Source organism: Prosopis cineraria, unplaced genomic scaffold (assembly GCF_029017545.1).
Source record: "Prosopis cineraria cultivar Desert tree isolate PC_DT_omini unplaced genomic scaffold, ASM2901754v1 PC7, whole genome shotgun sequence".
Lineage (NCBI taxonomy): Eukaryota > Viridiplantae > Streptophyta > Magnoliopsida > Fabales > Fabaceae > Prosopis > Prosopis cineraria.
The window spans coordinates 10,779,778-10,801,584 of NW_026555338.1; the positions used below are offsets into that span (position 1 = coordinate 10,779,778).

The 21,807-nt window shown below is 34.8% G+C and overlaps 1 protein-coding gene and 1 non-coding gene across 2 annotated transcripts; one reads left to right on the forward strand and one right to left on the reverse strand.

Annotated features, from left to right (window-relative positions):
- Positions 1–6,117: 6,117 nt before the first annotated feature.
- On the reverse strand, positions 6,118–6,224 carry LOC129316912 (small nucleolar RNA R71). Its single transcript, XR_008594838.1, has one exon. It is a non-coding gene; the product is annotated as a small nucleolar RNA R71 (small nucleolar RNA).
- Positions 6,225–6,963: 739 nt separating this feature from the next.
- On the forward strand, positions 6,964–20,839 carry LOC129314844 (uncharacterized). The gene is made up of 2 exons (XM_054958285.1): positions 6,964–8,583; positions 20,692–20,839. Exons 1-2 carry the CDS (start codon positions 6,964–6,966, stop codon positions 20,785–20,787), a joined length of 1,716 nt encoding a protein of 571 aa, XP_054814260.1. The 3' UTR covers positions 20,788–20,839.
- Positions 20,840–21,807: the final 968 nt, after the last annotated feature.

The window sequence follows — 21,807 nt, forward strand, 5'->3', positions numbered from 1 at the left end:
AAATCACCCTGACACGAAACCATAGACTCATCTCAAAACAATGTATACTTTCATTAGTCTTGAGCTCACCTGCAGTGGTAGAATCACTCGATCAAAGATGTTCTAATGCATAATACAAACTATGGTTTCCTCTAATACACACAATGGAGCGTTGTTGACTCCAACACTATATCCTAAAGATACTAAGGAGTCTCTCATCTCTAACACCGTACCTTAACAGGTACTAACAAGATCTTCTCCAACACCACACCTTTCAAGACCCTAGGAGAATTGTTTCCAACACCGCACCCTAATAGTATACTAAGAAAACCTTGCCATATGGTCTTTATCACTCCCTACACACTCGAGTGAACTCCTACCCCTAAAATCATGCTTTCTCAAACCATCTAAGGTTTCCAGTTATCATTTAACACTTTCTTATATATAAGATATAATACTTATCATTACAAAACACATTTCTATGCTTATTTCAATCAAAAGCTATTTCACACACAACAATCACTCAATGCTATAAAACATGCTTAATTTGAAACCATTTCATGGATTACATAGTATACTAACATACAATTACAATAAACAATAAACCAAAGGAAATTATCCAATTACCTCAACCCTTCTATCATTAGAAAGGTTACTCGTGGATTTTCACTATCGCACAAGCTTATCTCAAGATTCCTTCCTCTTCTCACGCGTCCAATATGCCAATCTGAACTCATTTGGCACATTTTAATCATTTGGTCCGTGTTGACTAAAAACTCTTTTTTATTTTACTACTTAAGGCTATATTCATCTGTAAACTCTTTTCCATTCATCCATTCTAAGTCCATGACTACCTAATTACTACTTTACATCACCTCAACCCATCTTATTTCTCTCAGATCAAATTTTTGCCCTAACTTTCTCTCTCTAAAGGCTAAAATTTAGCCTCCGAGTTGAAAGCTCTATCGTTCAGCTCTAAACCAGACACAAAGCTCTAATTTAACTTTTGAAAACCTTTTTATTACTATTGGATAAGAATCAGACCCCTCAAATTCCATCAATTCAATTTCCCTATTACTCATTTTCAGAGAAATTTGTGTAGAATGGAAGGTAAGAGTTTTATGTAGCTTACTTGGAAAGTTATCAATCCGAATCACCTTCCACCACTCCAAAATGACTTAACCTAGTTCCTTAGCCCTTCTCCTCTCTCTATCTTGTGTGTTTCTCAAATTTTGTCCTCTGAAATTTCTAAAATTTCATGACTTATGAAGTAAATTTCTGGTCCATACATTGCAGCGCACGCAGTACAAGCCGTGGCACGTGACACAATGAGATTAATTCTCACCACGCGCACTTGCTTTAACTCGAAATGCAGTTCTATCACCCATATCTATTCATACAACACACAAACAAGTCAAAATAACAATTAATCATTTGAATATCTAATCCCACTTTAATTTTTACTTCACCCTAGATTAACCTTTAAACTTAGGATTAAGAAATTTAGGATATTACATGTGAGGGCTGGTGCCCACTCATAATGATAGGTTTTTTGTGTAACACCTTAATTTTACTAACTAAAAATTTAATCAAATACCATGGTAATAAAAATATTTAAACCAATTAAAATAATACCATGGTATAAAAGTTTAAAACAAATTCTCAAATTTATTTATAAGAAGTAAACATGATAGAAAAGAGTTAATCTAAGTTTCATAGGGCTACCATGGTTATAACAAAAATTCATCTAATCAATAGATACTTAAAAATTAACCTTGGTAAAAAAGGATTAAACCAGTTAAAGAAAAGGCTACTAATGTTATAAAAATTTTAGGTTAATATTTCTTTTTCATAAAGTATATATACATTTGTGAACTTCATGCTCAAATATCTATTTTTCTGTAAAAGTCTTAGTGCAAAAGTATTATTATAAAATATTTACTCCATATAAGTAAATCATGAATAAATAATAAACAAAGCAATAGATTAATCCTAAATGAAAGTGGCAATTGATTATTCTATAAACTAAAATGGGACTCAAGGCTTAGTTAAGCTAAGCCTTAAACTTCCAGATGCTTCCCTTTTTTGCTCTAAGCTTACTAAAAAATGTTAAAGAAGTGGGTGAGTACTAGCGTCATCTCAGTAACTCAAGTTCTACCATACTGTTCGTCAGGAACAACAAATTACCAAGCATGCTAGAGACACTGAGTCTTAATCAGTAACAAAAGGTTCTCGGGCTTCCTTATCATAGTTTACCTAGATGTAAAAGATATGCAAGACTTGGTAGAAAAAGTGTTTGATTACTACTAAAAGGTTACAAAACATAAATGGTTACAAGTCTAGAATGAAAAAAAACTAACCGATAAACCTAAAAAGTATGGGTGCAAAGTGCGAGTCTTTTGAGTGATGTCTGTGTCCTCTTCTATGATTTGGTACTCTATTTATAGTGATAGAGTGACGGTAGTTTTTTCTTAGAATTTGGAATGTTCTTATGGATAATCAAATTTTGTGAAATTCATGGCATGGTATTTTATCATTGTTTTCCATTTTTAGTAACCAACCCGTTTTATCAAGATACTTGGGCACAATGATTCTATTCTCGTGAGATCCGAGATCGTTTGAGATTATGACTTTATGCACCAATGGTCTATGATAGAACACATTTGTTACCCACTTTTATTTATCAATTAGGACCCTTTTATTAATGATTTATCACCTTCAAGTGCACACATTGCATTAGATTTGTAATTTTGCCTAAGTTTCTAGGTTCAGTGCACTAGGGGCATTTTGGTCCAAAAAATAAAATTTTGAGAAAATGTACAAGAAAAATTGACAAAGTGCATTTTATGTCCATTTGATGAATGGTGAAATTATATTTTTAAAATTCATTTTAGTTTGGGAGTAATTAAATAAAAAAGTCAACACTTTCTTAAGTGTCTTAGTTTGTCCTAGTTTTTGGTTTGCCTTTGTGTGAAAATTTTTATATAATTTTGTACAGCCTGAAACTTGATTAATTTAATAAATTCTCCCTTCTAATTATAAATTTAGTTCTGAACATGAATTAGATTTTTTTATATCATATGCTATTTAATTGAATTATGTGATTTATGTGACATAGGTGGCATGTGACTTGTGCATCAATTAGGCAATTGAGGTCAACACTCCTTGAGGTCAATGGCTAATGGTTTGCACGTGAATTATGATTATTTTGAGGGATTAAATCAGTTAAAATGATATGGATGACACATGGGAAATTAAGCACACATTGGAATCATCTACAAACCAATAGGAAGTTGCCACCTTGCAAGTGTGACAAGGCTCCCACTTACATTTTAATTTCTTTTTCCTTATTTTAATTAAGCTTCAGCTGATAGGAGACACCAAGGAGCACGCCATTTTAAGCCCCAAGTGGGATCCAACACATATCTCATTCATTTTCCACATTCTCTCTCTCTTGTTCATAGTGTTCTTCATTTTCTCTCTTTTGTTCTTCATTTTCCAGCATCCTAACCTCCATTTTCAGCCACCAAACCTCCACAAAACTCATACCATTCTTCTCCTCTCTTCATTTTCGTTCCATCCCTTCCATTTTTACAAGGATTGAAGCTCATTTCCATCATTCAAGAGCTATGGAGTTTGGCCTTCACAAGCAATCACCAGGGTTCTTGAAGATGAAGGTTGGCTAAGTTTCTTTGTGGAATCCTAGAGAGATGAAGATGGAGGATGAGTCTTGAGCTTCAAATTGGCTAAGTTCTTTTGTTTCCTATCCTCTTCTCTTTTTACTAGATTGTTAGATTCCTTAATCTAGGGTTTAATCATCTTAGCTTATAAATTCTAATTTGAATTTGATGTTGATGTAAAGAGAGAGGATTGTTTCATTTTATTTCTTCCTTGGAAATTCATGACTGAATTTTGCCACTCTTTGTTTGGCACATAATCTTGTGTTTTTCAATTAGTGAATTTCTTGTGTTAATATTGCATAATCTTGTGGTGTTAATGCTTGTGTTGTTGAGTAGCTTGACATAATCTTGTGGTTGCTCAATTTATGTGTTTGACCATGGCTGTTGAGAGAGGATTTTGAGTGAATCACTTGGCTAATGTCTTCACCAATTGGTTAATTGAACTAGGGACTTTAATCTAAGACCTAGGGAGGTTAGCTAATTAGGTTAATTGGCTTAGGATAATTTTCTTAAGTCATGACAGCTTTAGTTAAGAGGAAAGGGAAGCTAAACTTAGCCTAATCATGAGAAGATAATGAGTCCAAAATCAACTAATCTCTAGGGTTCCATTATTGTGAAAAGGAAAGTTCATTTCACTCACTTTCACTAGCATGTTAATTACTTGCATATTAGGTAATTAGCTAGGTAACTAAATTCCTACAAACTTTGGTTGATTTATTTCACTAGATAACTTTCAATTAGACTTAAAACCATTCCTTGGGAGATGATCTAGGGTTGGCCCTATATTGCATTAGGGTTAGCTTTAGTGTAATTTTGAGGATAAGCGACTAATTTCCTATCAAAATTTTGGCACCGTTGCCGGGGAATGGTTTAAGTTTAATTCTAAGATTGTTTAGTACTTAATTTACATTTTTAGTGTTCCTGGAAAATTTTTTGAAAAATTATAAAATTTTGTGTTTTGTGTTTTGTTTAGTGTTTTTTGTGTGTTTTGAGTGTTTTTTCTGTTTTGAAAAAGAAAAAAAAAATTTAGTCCAATTTTCGTTGGTTTGGTGTAGAGCTGAAAATACTCTGTTTCTAGTATCTCTATCTGAAATTGAAAAATTAACTAGGAATGAGTCTGTGGGAATTTGAACTTGAAATTTATTTCATTGAAAGCTCTATATCTTAGCTTCACTTTAAAATTGGTTTGGTTAATTTTGGACGTGGGAAGTGTCCTGTGGAAATTTTACAATCTAACAAGGTCCAGGGAGCTATTACAGAGGATTCCCAAAACCCTATTTCAACTTTGAGTTAGCATATCTTCCTCATTGTGCGTTCAAATTGATTGATTCTAGTTTCATTTTTCTTATCACTGTCTTATCTTTGTTTCTTGTGTTTATTATTTTCTTCAATTTTTTCATTTTCCTATTTAAAAGTTTGTTAGAAGCTCTAAAGGTCTTCTGGACGAAATCCTGTTTCTCCAGACCTGAGGACCAACTTGTGAAAAATTCTGGGAACGATTGGGAAGGAATTGTAATCTGAAAGTTTTATATAATTTTCCTGTATATCTCTTGTGTTTCTCATAAAAGTTTCAGGGGAATTTATCATGTGGATTTGCTGATAGAAAATTCACAAGTTCACTGTCTCCAGAGAGCCTACTGTGCGAATTTCAGAATTGCCAAAGCTTCTTGATTGAGCATTTCTAACTCTCTTTCTACTTGTTTGGTGTTATTTTTTTTTCATTTTGTTGCCATTGAGTATATTAAAAAAAATAAAAAAAAATTATTTCTCTTGCTTTTGTGTGTTTTGAATTGTTTCGTGTTGATTTGCATTTTAGTTTGGCTTGTTCTTTGTTCTTAATTTTCTTGAGCTTGATTAGTGCATGACCCGAAGAAAACATACCTCTTTTGTTGAATTAGATCCAAAAATTGAAAGGACTATTTCTAGATTGAGAAGATCACAACCTATTCTTGATTCTCATTTGGTTTGCAATTCAACAATGGAAGGTATCTTTGGACATGAGCATGTGCATAATGAGGGCCATGGGAATGGGAATGAGAATTTACATGATGATGGCCATGTTAATAATGAATTTGAAGGCTTGCATAACCCTAGAGAGGAGAGGAGAATTAGGCAATTAACTCAACCTAATTGGGATGATAATCCTTATGGCTTATATGTTCCTCCTACTAATGTTCAATTTGAAATTAAATCCTCTTTGATTAATGCATTGCCTAAATTTCATGGGTTACCAGGAGAGGATTGCCATAGGTTTTTGCATACTTTGCTATTGGTTTGTGATACTATGAAGCCTATGCATGCAAATGTTGATGATGTTCAAGCTAAGGCTTTTGTATTTTCTCTTGAAGGTTTAGCAAAGGAGTGGTATTTCAACTACCCTTCTTATGTGAAAGTGAGCACATGGGCCGAGCTAAGAAGACTCTTCTTAAATAAATTCTTTCCAAATTCCAAGGTCACCAATTTGAGGAAGCAAATCTATGGGGTCCAACAAGGAGAGGATGAGAGTCTCTATGAGTATTGGACTAGATTCCAAGGCCTTTTGGCTAAATGCCCACACCATCAAATTTCTAGTGAGAATTTAGTCCAATATTTCTATGAGGGCTTGATTCCAAGAGACAAAGTTAACATTGATGCCGCTAGTGATGGAATGCTTGATTGACCTCACTTCCTTAAAGGCTTGGGAACTAATTGACAAGATGGCTTCAAGTGGTGCTCAATACTCTACAAGGAAAAAGAGAAATGTGAATATGGTAGGTTCTTCAATTCTTAATGATTCATATGTGGACTTGCTAGCTGCCAAGATTGGGAGAATGTTGGCTCCACAAATATCTCAAGTGAGCAATGTAAGTACTTCTCAAGCACTTGTCCCTTATTCTTGTACTTTTTGTGACTCACCTATGCATGTAGAAAGCAATTGTCCTATTAAGTTTGAACAAGTAAATGCTATCTACAATGGAAAACAATCCTATGGTGGGAGGCAAGGGCAAGGAGCTTATTCTAATACTTACAACCCTTCATGGAGAGACCATTCTAATTTCTCCTATTCAAATCTAAATGTGGCTTTACAAGACAATCAACAAAGAGGATCCTATCAAAACACCTTTGGCCGTGACCCTCCACCTCATTTGTCTCAAGGTAGCTCTTCTCAAAGCTACAATCCAAGTGGTAATTCTCTTACACCTTCATCTAATTCTTATAGTGATAGGAGGCTTGTTCCATGTGAGAGTTCTTCTAATTCGAACTCTTCTAATGATGTGAATGTGTTACGTAAGCAATTGATTGAAATGAATTCCTTGTATAAAACATGTATGATGGCTTAGGGAACAAGGTAGAGAGTATGGGTAATAAGTGTGAGAACATGAACTCTCAAATGAATATGCTTGCTAACCAATTAAGTGCAGCCAATGCTCAAGCCTCTACATTACCATCCAACATTGTTACTAATCCTAAAGCTAATCTTAATGCTATCACATTGAGGAGTGGCAAGGAGTTGGGAGAAAGAGTGCAAGAAGACAAAAGACAAGGGAAGGCCGAGAAGCCCTCTTTAAATTCTTCAATTGATGTTAATGTTTTTAGTTCTTCTTTTGCTCCTAATGATGCATCTTTTTGTAAAGATGATGAGGATGAAAACATTGAGGAGATCATATGTGAGCAACCACCATCTAAGGTGAAAAAGGGGACTATGGCCGAGTTGTTTGGTAAGGAAAAAGAGGGAGAGGCCGAGCAAAGTGAAACAAGAAAGGAGAGTTCAAGGAAGGAAGAAGGAAAGCAAAGTCAAGAGATTATGAAGAAGCTTCCTTTTCCACAAGCACAAGTGGTCCCTAAGCAAGTAAAGGGACAATTTGATCAAGAGGTATATGATTTCTTCCATAAGATTCATGTTAATGTACCCTTGATGGATGTAGTTAAGAACTTTCCTAAATATGCCAAATTTTTGAAAGATTGTTGTACAAATAAAAGAAAATTTAGGCCTAATGCAAGGGTACAATTACCCTCATCTGTGAGTGCTATCATGAAGCCTCAACTCCCTATAAAATATGAGGACCCCGGTTTCTTCACAATTCCATGCAAGATTGGCAACACACATTTTTCTCATGCATTGATAGACTTAGGTGCAGCTATTAATGTTATGCCTCTTTCAATTTATCATGCCTTGAGTCTTGATTGCATATATAAGACACCTATGATATGCCAATTAGCGGATAGAAGTGTTAGAAGACCACATGGAGTAGTAAAAGACTTGTTGGTTTGTGTTAAAGGTCTATTATTTCCTGTAGATTTCTATGTGCTTGATATGTCAAAAGAAGGAAGTGGGGATGATATTTTGATTTTAGGAAGGCCATTTATGAGGATTGCCCGTACATTGATTGACATGGAAAAAGGTAGTTTGATTTTGAAATGTGGAGAGGATCATGTTATTTTTAATATATATGAAGCAATGAAACATCCTTTTGAGGATTATTCTTTGTCAGGTGTAAGTTCCATTGAGTTATTGCTTCATGATGCTTGTGAGTCTCACATGCTTGATTCTTTCTCACATGTTGATGATGATTTGTCTCTTGTTACTACTACATGCATTGATGGATGTAGTTGTCCTATTTGTTTAGAGATTGATGCATGCTTGAATGATGCAACTACTTCTTCTCATGATTTGTTTAAAATATCTTCTATGTTTGATCTTGAAATGCTTGAGAAGGGTATATCTTCTTGTGTTGTAGGTACTAAAGCCATTAAGGCCGAATCTATGAGTTTTTCTCCACTCGAGCTTGATGTTCTTAGGATTCCCAAGCTATTGGAGGAAAATTCTACACTTTCACATATCGAGGCCGTGGCTCAAGTCCAAGCACCTGAGGACAAGTTGCAAGAAAAGGGGGAGGCTATAAAGAAAGAAGAGGATAAACCAAATCTTTATGAGAAGCTTCTGGTAATAATTTCTAACTCTTATTTTTTTGTCTTATTTTTTTGCCTGATAGTGTTCGGTCCTAGTGAATTTCTCAGCATCTTTAAGTCTCAAAAGTTCAGAGAACTCTTTCATCTTCCCTACTAGACTTGGAATAAAATGCCTAAGATAATTAACTTAGCCCAAAAATCTTTGTAGCTCTTTCTTATTGCATAGCACCTTTGCTTCTAAGATGGCTTGTGCTTTCATTCGATCTACTTTAATTCCCCTTCTGTGGACCAAGAATCCAAGGAAGTTACTTGTAATTAAACCGAATGCACGTTTAAATGGATTTGATTTGAGGCCTACTTCCCTCATTCGAAGGAAGCTTGTCCTCAAATGCTCGATATGATCTTATGCTTTTTTCAATTTGATCATTATATCATTTATGTATAATTTCAAATGTTTTCCTATCATATCATGAAAGATGGCATTCATATCTCGCTGATAGGTAGCCCCATCATTTTTCAGTCTAAATGGCATGACCACCTATTCGAACATTCCAATAGAGCCTAGGTACCTAAAAGCAATTTTGTGGATGTCTTCTTTCATGATAAATATTTGATTATATCCTGAAAAAAATTCCATAAATGATATTAATGCATTCCCAACCCTAGTTTCTATTAACCTGTCTGCAATAGGCATTACATACATGTCTTTAAGTGTGGCCATGTTTACATTTTGAAAATCTACACAAACCTATAGCTTTCCATTTTTCTTGATTATTGGAACTATGTTACAGAGCCACTGAGCGTACTTACAAGGTCGAATGAATTTGGCCCATAAGAGGCATTTGATCTCTTCATTTACCCATAGCTCTACTTCAACTTACATTCTTCTGATAGGCTATTGATGTGGTTTATAATTCAGCTTTATAGGGAGCCTATGTTCAACCAATTGTCTTACTAACCTTGGCATTTCATCATAGTCCCACGGAAAGCAATCCTTAAATTCTTGTAATACCTGTTTAAAGGCATTCCTTTGTTCCTGATCTAACAATGAGCTAATAAAGGTGATCCTCGGTTCCTCTAGGGATTCAAGGGTTACTTCTTCTAACAAATCCTGTACCTCTAGGCTATGTCTTTAAATTTTAAAGTACAGGGTCTAGCTCATGTACTTGTGTTATTTTCTAGGTTTCATCTTCATAAATGACTTTAGTCCTTAGAGTTTTGGGCCCATAGCCTTCCAATCACTCTTGCATGTTTTGCAGCCATAGTTTTTGGATGGTCACAGCTGTTATGGCCTTTTTGTGGTCTGACTCAATCATCTATCAATTCTATGATGGGTTCATGCCTCTGTGATATTAGAGGTATGATAGCATGTGTTGACAATTTATATGGAAAACTTTGTTCAGGATCTTTTGTACCCTTCGAAAGGTAAAAGGGCCCACATCAACATTATAGTACCTCGCATATATTAAGTTTGTGATTGGTGTAAAGGATTTGTCTTCAACCTAGACTACTTCCACTTCTTCCCCTTTCCACATAAGAAGCATTTGGTATAGCAAGGATAGGACACACTTGTTAGTATGGATCCAATCTCAACCTAATAAAGCCTGGTATTATGCTGTGGTACTTATCACGAAGAAAGCTATCAGAGAGGATTTAGACCTGACATCAACTTGTAATGGCAATACACCAAGGACCTTCAAAGGAGTCCCAATGAATCCCACTATAGATACCTCTGTTGGCATTAAGACTCATTCTTCCCACCCCATTTTGAGCATTACACGGGCTAGTAATATATTTGTTGTTGAGCCATTATCCACTAGTACTTTATTCATAGGTTTCCCATCAAAATATCAAGGGCTTTAAATGTTGAGTCATTTTAATGCTTGGTTTTTCTAGGATAGCCTGTTTTGGCTTTCCTTCTATGGCCTATAAGGTAACTTGACACACGAGTTCTGTTTCAGCCTTCCCTGCTTGTATTTATATCTTCATTGGTTTAGGCTCCTCATCCTCTCTAGGTTCTATCGGGCAATATTGATATGAACTTGTATGCATTGCCCTTGAGTTGTTTTGATAAGATTGGTCATGGGTCCTATTAGTGGTAGACCTAAATTGGGAAGGGGCTTTAATGAAACCATGCAACAGAGATTAAGAGGTATCTCCTAGATGTGGATGGCCCCTTCCATTAGTTTTTGTTCTTACTCTCCTCATCTTGGTCTTCTGTTGACCTTCTCTTGAACTTGCTTGCTTTCTGCCAGTTAGTGCTCTCTCGAGCTTCAACCTTTTATTGCTCAAAGTACCTTTGTACAGCCCGTTTACACTAGAGATGTTGTTTTTGAGTTCTAGTTAAGACACTTGGAAATTTTTGGTGCGATACAACTTTTCACTTCAAAGGTGGCACATTACCAGATGGAGTAACCAACCTTCCTGAACTTTTAATGGCCTTTGGTATCGAAGGAAGCTTTATAGTGTTCTCTGATACTGTTAAGGGTAGTCCATTAAGGCTCACATCCCATCCTGAAGGTGTTCCAGTGAAAGGTTCCCTTGCTCTTGGCGGTGCTGAGTATTTAACAAAATAATCAAACTTGCCAGATGGTTCTCTTAGGTGGTCCCAAACTACTTTAGACGTGTTCGGGCCTTTCATAGGTAACCCCTTCGAACTAATATCCTATCTCGAGGGCTGATTGCTATCCTGCTCTGTTGTTTACCATTTTTTAAAATATGTCCTACCTGTAGGCTCACCTAGGTGGTCCCAAACCACCTTAGACTTGTTTAGGCTTTTCATATTCTGTCCACCCTAACCATTGTCCTATCGCAATGGCCTATTTCTATCTTGCTTTGATGTTTTAAGGTCTAACCAGCCTATAGGTCCTTCCAGATGATCCTCTACCATTTTTGTGCTTTCTTATTTTGTCCAAACATTCTTGGGCCATCCATCTCTTCGTCTACCATCATTCTTCTTAGTTCGCTATCTATTAGAGTTTATTCTACCATGTTGATTGTGGCGAATAGCAGAAATGGGTCCCCATCCATGACCATGGATTCCTCTTTTGGAAACTTCAGGATCCCTTTATTAATACGATCTTGGACAATATTCTTAAATCCCTAACAAGTCTTAGTATTGTGACTCCAAGAATGATGGTTTTTGCAATACTCCTTCTCTCTTTGTTCTTCTTTTGAAGGGATCTTGTGATCAAAGGGTAATCAGATAAACTTCTGCTTGAGCAAGAAATCTTTATATTTCCTCTATTTTGAAAGTGTCGAATGGATACTATATTGAGTTAGGCCTTTTAGCGGTCTCCCCAGCCTTTCATATTAGGGCTGGGCACATGTAGTTGCCTGCATTTTTTAGTTTTGCAATTGCTATGTTAAGTTCATCAAAGTATGTGCCTATTGTAATTCGTCAATGATGGTCTTCCTCCTTCAACGATTCCTCATACCCACAGATCTTGGCTGTGAGCTCATAAAAGTCCTTAAACTCTATCCCTTAGAACTTTCTATGTAGCTCTATATTGAGTCTTGCTTGAGCCTATTTGATAAACTCAACCTTTAGAAGCGGCATATGGCACCTCCTCAACCTTTTTTAAACCTCACCAAATATTGATTTGCTGCTTCCCCAACCCATTTGGTAAGCTTATAGAGTTTTGCTAAACTCGAGTTCTGCCTTATAAAACTGCACATGGAATTTTTGCTCCATTTCCATCCAGCTAAGGATTGAATTGCGAGGTAGTGAGGTGTACCATATGAACATTGGGCCTATGAGAGTGTTTGGGAATAATCTCAACTATAGGTTGGTGAAGTTGTCATAGTTGGTGATCTCTCCACATTAGATAGTAAACCTTCTAATGTGCTTTAATGTAGACTGCTTATCGTTTCTTGAGAACAGAGTAAAATTAGGAATTTTATACCCCTGAAGGTATGGGTTATCCTTGTCTATGTATTCAAGGTAAAGCTTTGAGAAAGTAGCACAACCAATCGGCCTTAGTCTTGGTTCGTATATGTCCTGAATGGCATCCCTTAGAGCTTCCATATTGACCAACTGATTAAACAATTTGTTCTGATGTTTTGGGACTACTCCCATACCCCTCAGGCCCCTCATACTAGGTTCCTGTAAATAATACAAGGAATTATTTAAAAGGTTAGTGTTAGAAAAACATGGGGATTATGATAGTCCCTTACAGCCGTGTAGTCCTGAGGGCTTGTGGTTACATTAATTCCTGCCTATTGTCCTCCACATAGCCCCAAGTTGAAGCCTGCTTCTAGAGGAGTCCCTTTCATAGATGCGGCTAAATTCCTCATTCCATCATGCAAAGCCTACATCATGAGTTGTTGCCTTTCCTTTTCCTTGCATTCTGACGTTTCTAGGGAGATGGCAAAGAACTTCTAATTTTCCTCCAGCTGTCTATCCATGCAATTTTGAATTCCTCATAGAACTTTTACTATTGGACTATTGGATATAATTAGTGGATATATTTATTCATTTCCTGGTTTTATCCTAGGGCTCATGCTGTTGCTACCAATTAACATTAGTACTATGAGCTCATGATGTTCAACTGTCTTAGCTTCAGGCATCAATGGTTCTAACCCTACAAGTGCAGAGTTTCCTTCTGGTTCATGAGAACCAGCACTTGTTTCATCAGTCCTTTTGTCCTTACTTGTCCTTGCCATCTTGTTACACAGGTCCCACCTGGCGTGCCAAAACTTGTTTGTCAAGAACAATAAATTACTAGGCGTGTCAAAGACACTAAGTCTCAATCATTAACAAAGGATTCTCGGGCTCCCTTACCACAGTTTACCCGAATGTAAAAGATATGCCAGACTTAGTAACAAGCATTTGATTACTACTAAAAGGTTACAAAATGTAAACGGTTACAAGTTTGGATGGAAAAAAAGCTAACTGATATACCTAAGAATTATGGGTGCAAAGTGCAAGTCTTTTGAGTGATGTCCGTGTCCTCTTGAGATTTGGTGCCCTATTTATAGTGATAGAGTGACGGTAGTTTCTTCCTTAGAATCTGGAATGTTCTTATGAATAATCAGGAATTCTACAAAATTCATGGCACGATCTTTTATCATTGTTTTTCCATTTTTAGTAACTAACCCATTTTACTAAGATACTTGGACACAATGATTCTGTTCCTATGAGATCCAGGATCATTTGAGATTGTGACTTTATGCACCAATGATTTACAGAGCGAATTTGCAGCTAGCAGGATTTCAACATGTTCATCTAGCCAAGGCTTTCCACTAAGATTGGGCCTGGCCCTTTTGTTTAGTTTGTTGATTGGGCTTGACTCTTCAATTACTTAGCCCATATGGCTTTATGGCCTACTCAAATGCTTTGGCAATCAACGTTTCATATTTAACCCAAACATATACATACACAAATTATAACCACACAAATAAACAAGAAATACAAGTAAGTCTATGAGAATCATTTTGTTATGAGCATATTTGATAACCATTGAATGCAACATGTTAATTTGCAAAACCAGTAATCTCCCTTATTACTTCATTCAGCCGTATCCCGCCGACTGAAACCATAGGGTTAACTACGATCTGGCCCATACATTAGATTGACCAAAGCTTCTCTAGTGCTCGAGATATACCTGGCCAAAGGTACAGAGTTGAAGACCTAAACTATGACTCCCCTCCTTAAAAACCAAACTAAGAGGTGTCACTACCATGTCCCTCCTTTACAAACCTAGCTAAGTAAGTATTGAGGAATTGGCTCTGAAAAAGTCCAACCACCGTAAGGCAAACCACGTGATCATTGAATCATATATACATCCACATCATCTCCTCATCAACCCATTCCCAATGTGTACCACGCATATATAACATTTACATCACATACAATATATCTTATTTGATCAATTCAAATTACAAGTATGCTTCAAAGAAATAAATTACAGTTAAATAATATACAATTTCCAACAATTAAAAATTATTAATCTGCATTCATAAGCATGCTTGAAAAGAAAAAGAAACACTAACAATTATATATATATATAGCTAATATACAAGTATGCTTAACAAGATTCAAGTAACATAAGAATTTTCAATAAATAAATTTATAGTTATATGCATTCATTATCACACAAAGTTTGTACATATATATATATAAAAAACCCTGAGTTACTTATTTTTCTTGAGCTTATAAGTAGTCACATAACAATTGAAAGTATGATTACAGAAAGTCTCAAATAATTCTTAAATTATTTGGTTGTAGAACATTGCCTTCCCTCATGCTTGCACTCACGTCCTGTGTCTCTCATACTCTCACTGTCGCCGCTGGGAGAGAGAATTTTTGAATGTGTGTTTTGTGAGTCTAGGGTAGGTGATGCATATATATATATATATATATATATATAGAATATAGAATAATAGGTAGGGGCCGTTTTTCTCATCATTTGGTTTGTTCCATTGATATATATTTTATCATAGTTTAATTAATTAATTAATTAATATATATTGTTAATCACCTGCCTATTCTCTCTCTCTCTCTCTATCACACACACACACACATCATTTTTATTCTTGTTATATTATTTAAAATTAAACCCTCATAATTTATCCTAGTTTAGCTAAATTTTAATTTCTCAAACAATTATATTATAAATTTCAACTACTATGAAATAATATCACTCATTGACCTCATAATCAATTAATTTTCTTTCTTAAATTATTCTATTACTTTTCAACTTTAAATCTTCAATAAATGTTTAATAATTTCCTATGCTTATTCCTTCATATATTTCAAATTGTCTATAATTAATTTAGAGAAAAAAAATTTGGTGCTAATTTTCTCCTAAACTTTTTTTTTAAGAGTGCTGGGCACCCTAAAGTCTTTTTCTAAGAACACTGTGTACCTTAAAGTCTTATTAAAATAAAATTTAATAAATATTGCTAAAATATTAAATATTTTCATACTTAATAATTCAATAGTATTATTTATAAATATTCATTCAAAATTTATAAATTAGTTTTTAAATATTAACAACTCAAACTAGCATTTTATAAATTTATAGATGACTTTTTATTTTTTATATATCAGTTTTTGATCTTTTTCTCTAAGACAGTGTCTAAATCATTATGCCTTTTGTACATATCAGAACTTACTTATATTTTTAATATTAATTAAGTTCCTTAAATTTTTGATCATTTTCTATAATTTTTTTGTCAACTAATGGATTTTCCTCCAAAACATTTCACTACCCAAATTTATTACTCTTTGTACATTGCAGTGTTAAGAGTAAAATAAAAAACATGACAAATCAAGATTAATAATATGCAACAAAAATATTTATTTGAAAGATACCACTTATTCTATTAATGTGCTACAAAAAAAGTTACTTAACAAGAGAAAAATGAGGACATGTGGAGAAAAAATTCTTTCGTTAATTTAGAGGTTCATTCCCTTCATTTTTAATACAAAATTTTTATAACATCCTAAACTTTAATCTGATAAACTAATTGCTAAGTAGGGATAAATTAATAATTAATAAATTAATTATGGTTTTGGATAATGGGTTAATGTTTAGTATTGTTTGGCTGGTATGTTAATAGGATTAAGTGGTAGGATGATGATTCAAAATGAAATGGACGAGCAGCAATAGGAATTATCTTACTGTTTCATGCACTGCATATAACATCCTAATCTTCTAATCCTGTAATTAGCTCTTAATTAAGGGTAAAGTGGTAATTAGAAAAGGATCAAAGATTTGGATGATTAGTTGATGATTTGTGTCTTTAGGATGATAAATGAATAGATATGGGTGAAAGGATTGCATTTCAAGTGGAAGCAAGTGCGCTTGGTGAAGATTCTCCTCACTATGCCATGCGTTGTAGTAGATGCTACCTACGCTATAGTGCATGGACTAAAAAATGACCTTATAAGTCATGAAATTTGGGTGAATTTCATACAAAAGAATTAGAAACACACGAGAAGGAGAAGAGAAGAAGTTGAGGTGTGTTAGGGCAAGGTGGTTTGGGAGCTTGGAAGGCACTTCTGATCAGTAACTTGTCAGGTAAGGTATGTAAAACCCTTACCTTCCATTCTACCCAAATTTCTCTAAGTATGAGTTATAGAGAAATTGAATCGGTGAAATTTAAGAGATTTGATTTTTACCCAATAGTAATAAAAAGGTTCTCAAGAGTTAAATTAGAGCTTTGCGAATGGTTTAGAGCTGAACAATAGAGCTTTAAACCCATAAGCTCAATTTGGTCCTAAATTAATGGAAATTAGGGGTGAGAATTGTGTTTAATCAAAATGAGATTGTTTGAAGAGATATAAAGTGGTAAGCAAGTGGTAATAGACTTAGAATGGTTAAATAGAAATGAATTGATGGCTAAATATAGCCATAATTGATAATTAAGTATTTTTAGTCAATTGGACTAATTGACTAAAATGTGCCAATTATGTGTAGATTGGCATATCACGTACATAAGTTGAGAAAGGAAGTTTATGATGAGTTGTTATGGTAATTGAAATTCACAAGTAACCTTTCTTGTGACAGAAAGATTGAGGTAATCAAATAACTTCCTCTATTTGACTATTTATTGTAATTGTGTGTGAGTATGCTATTTAGTACATGAACTGGTTTCAAATTAAGCATGATTTATGGCATTTTGTAAATTTTGCATGAAAATAGCTTTTAATCGAATAGATGAGTGAAAATATGTGATTTCATACTTTAAATACACACACACACACACACATTGTAACCTCCTCTTATATTCACTCAATATAAAAGAAGATTATAGTGTTACCACTATCTCACATCAATCATAATAATCAAATTTCATTTCAAAAGCTTCGGCAAAGGATTTATTTTGAAAAATCAATCAATTTACAATACAATTAGAAAAAACACAATGGAAGTAAATCATACACTCCTCAAGTATATAGTGGACATAACCTATCCCAATTGCATGCATTTTAACATAAAATAAAACTGAAATTTGGTCCATGTGCCACGACGTGCAATCTGTACGCCGCAACATCTGGCACAGAGCCATACGCTCACCCTTGCTATACCGTGCATCGTAGCATGTGTCATTATGCACCGTGGTGTGCCTGTCCAAAATTTTTGCTGTCATTTTGATAGCAAAAATAATGAACTTTCGGCATGCACCGTTTTCACATACAACATTCAATCGAAGTGATTCAAGTGCCCACATAAAGTTTAGTTTGTATACTAACTAATGAGATAAGTTTGGACACGATCTAATGGTCTGATCACAATTTGGACACTCAAGTATAAAAAGTCACTCTTTTTGAAAAATTTTGTACACCCAATCACTCAAAACGATCCCTTTCTCTCAATAGATCACACTAGGCCTTGAACCAAGTCTAAAAGGATCTAATACACTTAATTGACCACAATTATTCACAATCATACTCATATATCAAAATTTGACCTTTTCACGGCCTGTTTCCACAATTCACTAATTTCACATACTATGCCATTTCTTGGCATAACTTAGCCCACTTGGCTATTTCTCAACTTATACATATACAATCATATTTATAATACAATCCTAGCCTCCAAATTACTCATTTCATCATATCTTTGGCTTAAGATTCACCAACACAGCCAAACATATTCAAATCATAGCCCCTTTGTCTCAAACAACACATATACACATAATCGAGCTTGATTTCACAAAATCTCAATTCTATATATGCACGCAACTCTATGGCAACTCATATACACTTATATATACAATCTTTCAATTCAGTTCATTACAAACTCAAACTGCACGGCTTCACAACTCAAGCTGCTCCAAACTCTCTTCCCTTGCCCTAATCACTTCCTAATCCTGTAAACATGTAACCATGGAGGTAAGATAAACATTTCAGTAATAGAATAACTCACTCCTATTGACTATCACATGCAACAATATGAAAGAAAACATAGTATATCATTAAAATCTCATAAAATAGCATTTAGATCACATATCTTATTTCATTCTCAACTTTTCCTCAATCACAAAGGATTCCATGTTATCTCAAGATATTTTATCGTATCACATAATATACTAGCATGATCTCTACCAACTGAACCTCCAAATCACCCCAACATGAAACTATAGGCTTATCTTAAACCAATGTACACTCTCATAGTTTTGAGCTCACCTGCAGTGGTAGAATCACCCGACCAAAGATGTTCTATCGCACAATACGGACTATGGTTTCTCCCAATACATACAATGGGGCATCATTAACTCTAACACTATATCACAAGGATACTAAGGAGTCTCTCATCTCCAACACCGTACCTTTTAAGGAACTAAGGAGAATTGTTTCCAACATCGCACCCTACAGGGTATTAAGGAAATCTTGCCACATGGTCTTTATTATCTCCTACACTCGGATGAACTCCCACCCTATGATCATGTTTTTTTTGAACCATTTAAGGTTCCCAATTATCATTTAACACTTTCTTACACATAACATATACATATAATACTTTTCATTACAAAACAACATTTCCATGCTTACATCAATCAAACACCATTTTACACACAACAAGCACTCAAAGCTATAAAACATTGTTAGCTTAAAATCATTTAATGCACTACATAGCATACTAACATATAGCTATAATAAATAGTCAAACAAAGGAAGTTATTTAGTTACATCAACCCTTCTATCACTAGAAAGGTTACCCGTGGATTTCAACTCTCACACAAGCTTATCTCAAGCTTTCTTTCTCTACTCACGCATCTAATATGCCAATCTGAACACATTTGGCACATTTTAGTCATTTGGTCCATTTCGACCAAAAACTTATTTTTACTACTTAGCGCTATATTCATCTATAAACTCTTTTCCATTTATCCATTCTAAGTTGATGACTATTCAAGTACTACTTTATATCACCTCAAACGATCTTATTTCACTCAAATCAGATTTTTGCCCTAATTTTCTCTCTCTAAAGGCTAAAATTGAGCTTACGGGTTCAAAGCTCTACCATTCAATTCTAAACTAGTCATAAAGCTCTAATTTAACTTTTGAGGACCTTTTTATTACTATTGGACAAGAATCAAACCCCTCAAATTCTATCGATTCAATTTCCCTATAATTCATTTTTAGATAAATTTGTGTAGAATGGAAGGTAAGAGTTATACGTAGCTTACCTGGCAAGTTATTGATCCGAATCACCTTCCACCACTCCAAAATAACTTGTCTTAGCTCTTTAGCCCTTCTCCTCTCTCTATCTCATGTTTCTAAATTTTTACTTTTGAAAATCACCCAATTTCATGACTTAAGAGTGATTTTCTAGTCAATGCTCCACAGCACATGGCACAATGAGATTTATTCTCACCATGCGCACTTGCTTCGACCCAAAACGCACTCCTATCACCTATATCTGTTCATACAACACACAAACAAGTCAAAATACCAATTAATCATTCAAATGTCTAATCCCATACTAACTTTCACTTTACTCTCGATTAACCTCTAAACTCAGGATTTAAAAAATTCAGGATGTTACATACACGCTATGTGTTGTGGGTATATGTATGAATGTGGAACCTATGATTGGTTCGGAAAGCATGATTATAAGGGTGAGAGTTCACCTGTGTGGAGTGTAGTGATAAGACCATATGGCATATTCTTTTTAGTGTTCGACAGGGTGCGATGTTGGAGAATTGTATCTTCTTATTGCTTTTCGAGATGCGGTGTTGGAGATTATCTTTAGTGCCTATTGAGGTGCAATGTTGGAGATTTGGACTCTTTAGTATCGATGTGATGCGGTGTTAAAGTTAACGATAACCCATTATGTGTATTGGGGAAACCATTGTCCAAAAGTGAGAAGAACACCTTTGACCTAGTGATTCTACCACTAAAGGTGAGCTCAGGGTCAATGAGAGTGTATATTGGTTTAAGACAACCTTATGGTTTCAAGTTGGGGTGATTTAGAGGTCTAGTCGGTAGTGATCATGCTATATATGGAAAAGTGGTGAAAGAAGCGAAATGGATTATATAAATGAAATTTAAAGTGAATTGGTATTACATGTTATGCTTAACTATATAATATGCTATGCTTTCATATAGTTGCATGTGATAGTTGTCAGTAGTGAATTATTCTGTTATTGAGATTTTTATCTCACTCCCGTGGTTACGTGTTTACAGGACAAAGCAGTGATCAGGGCAAGGGAAAAAAGTGTAAATCGATATAGTAGTTTCATGATTGCAAGACCTCTTAGTTTATGTAATGAACTAACTTGATGTGAATATTGTATATATATAAGTTGTCATAAGAGATTGTATGCATGTTTAAGTTGCGTTTCGTGGAAAATGTAGTGAATTTTGTGAATCTTAGCCCATATGTAAGAATATGTGATGAAATGAGTAATTAGGGCTAAAATTGAGTTGTGAACATGTTGTGAACGTGTAAAGTGGAGATTCGTAGTGAAAATGTGGTGAAAATGGCCAAAGAGAAGTTTTGAGACAAATTGTGAAAATTTATGAAATGTGAAAATGGGCTATTGATTGGCCAATTTGTGATATATAAGTACATATGTGTTATAATGTGGTTAACTAGATGTGTTAGGTCCTTTTGGACTTGTTTCAAGGCCTTGTGTGGTTTAATGAGACAAATGGATCGATTTAAATACTTGGGTGCGAAAACTTTTTAGAAAAAATAACTTTTTTGCACCTTAGTATTTAAATTTTGATTGGACTGTTAGATCGTGTACAAACCTATCTCATTAGTTAGCTTACGAGCTAAGCTTTACGTGGGTGCTTGAATCACTTCAATCGGAGGTTGTATCTTAAGACAGCACATGCTGAAAGTTCATCATTTTTGCTGTTAAATGATAGTAGCAAATTTGGACTTGTGTGCCGCAGCGCATGGCATATCATGCCGCGGCGCATGACATAGAGGTGTTTAGGGTGTGTGGCTCTGTGCCACATGTATCAGCCCGTGTGCTGTTCGCTGCGGCACATGGCCCAAAATCTGACATTATTTTTTTTGTTTTAGAGGCATGCAATAGTTCCTAAGAATGCAACTCTTTGCTTTCCACTGTGTGTTACTCTGATTTGGTATGAATCTAATGATTTTGCAAAATGAATCTTAGGCCCAAGCTTTTCAAATAAAGTATTCGATTATGGTATGCTATTTGTAATGTGGTGATTTGGTTAATCCTTTCCTATATCAAATAGATATAGTGGAGGGTTACACTGCAATGCATGGTACAAAATTTAGATAAAGTTGATGTGAATCAGCTCATGAATTAGGAGGAGAAA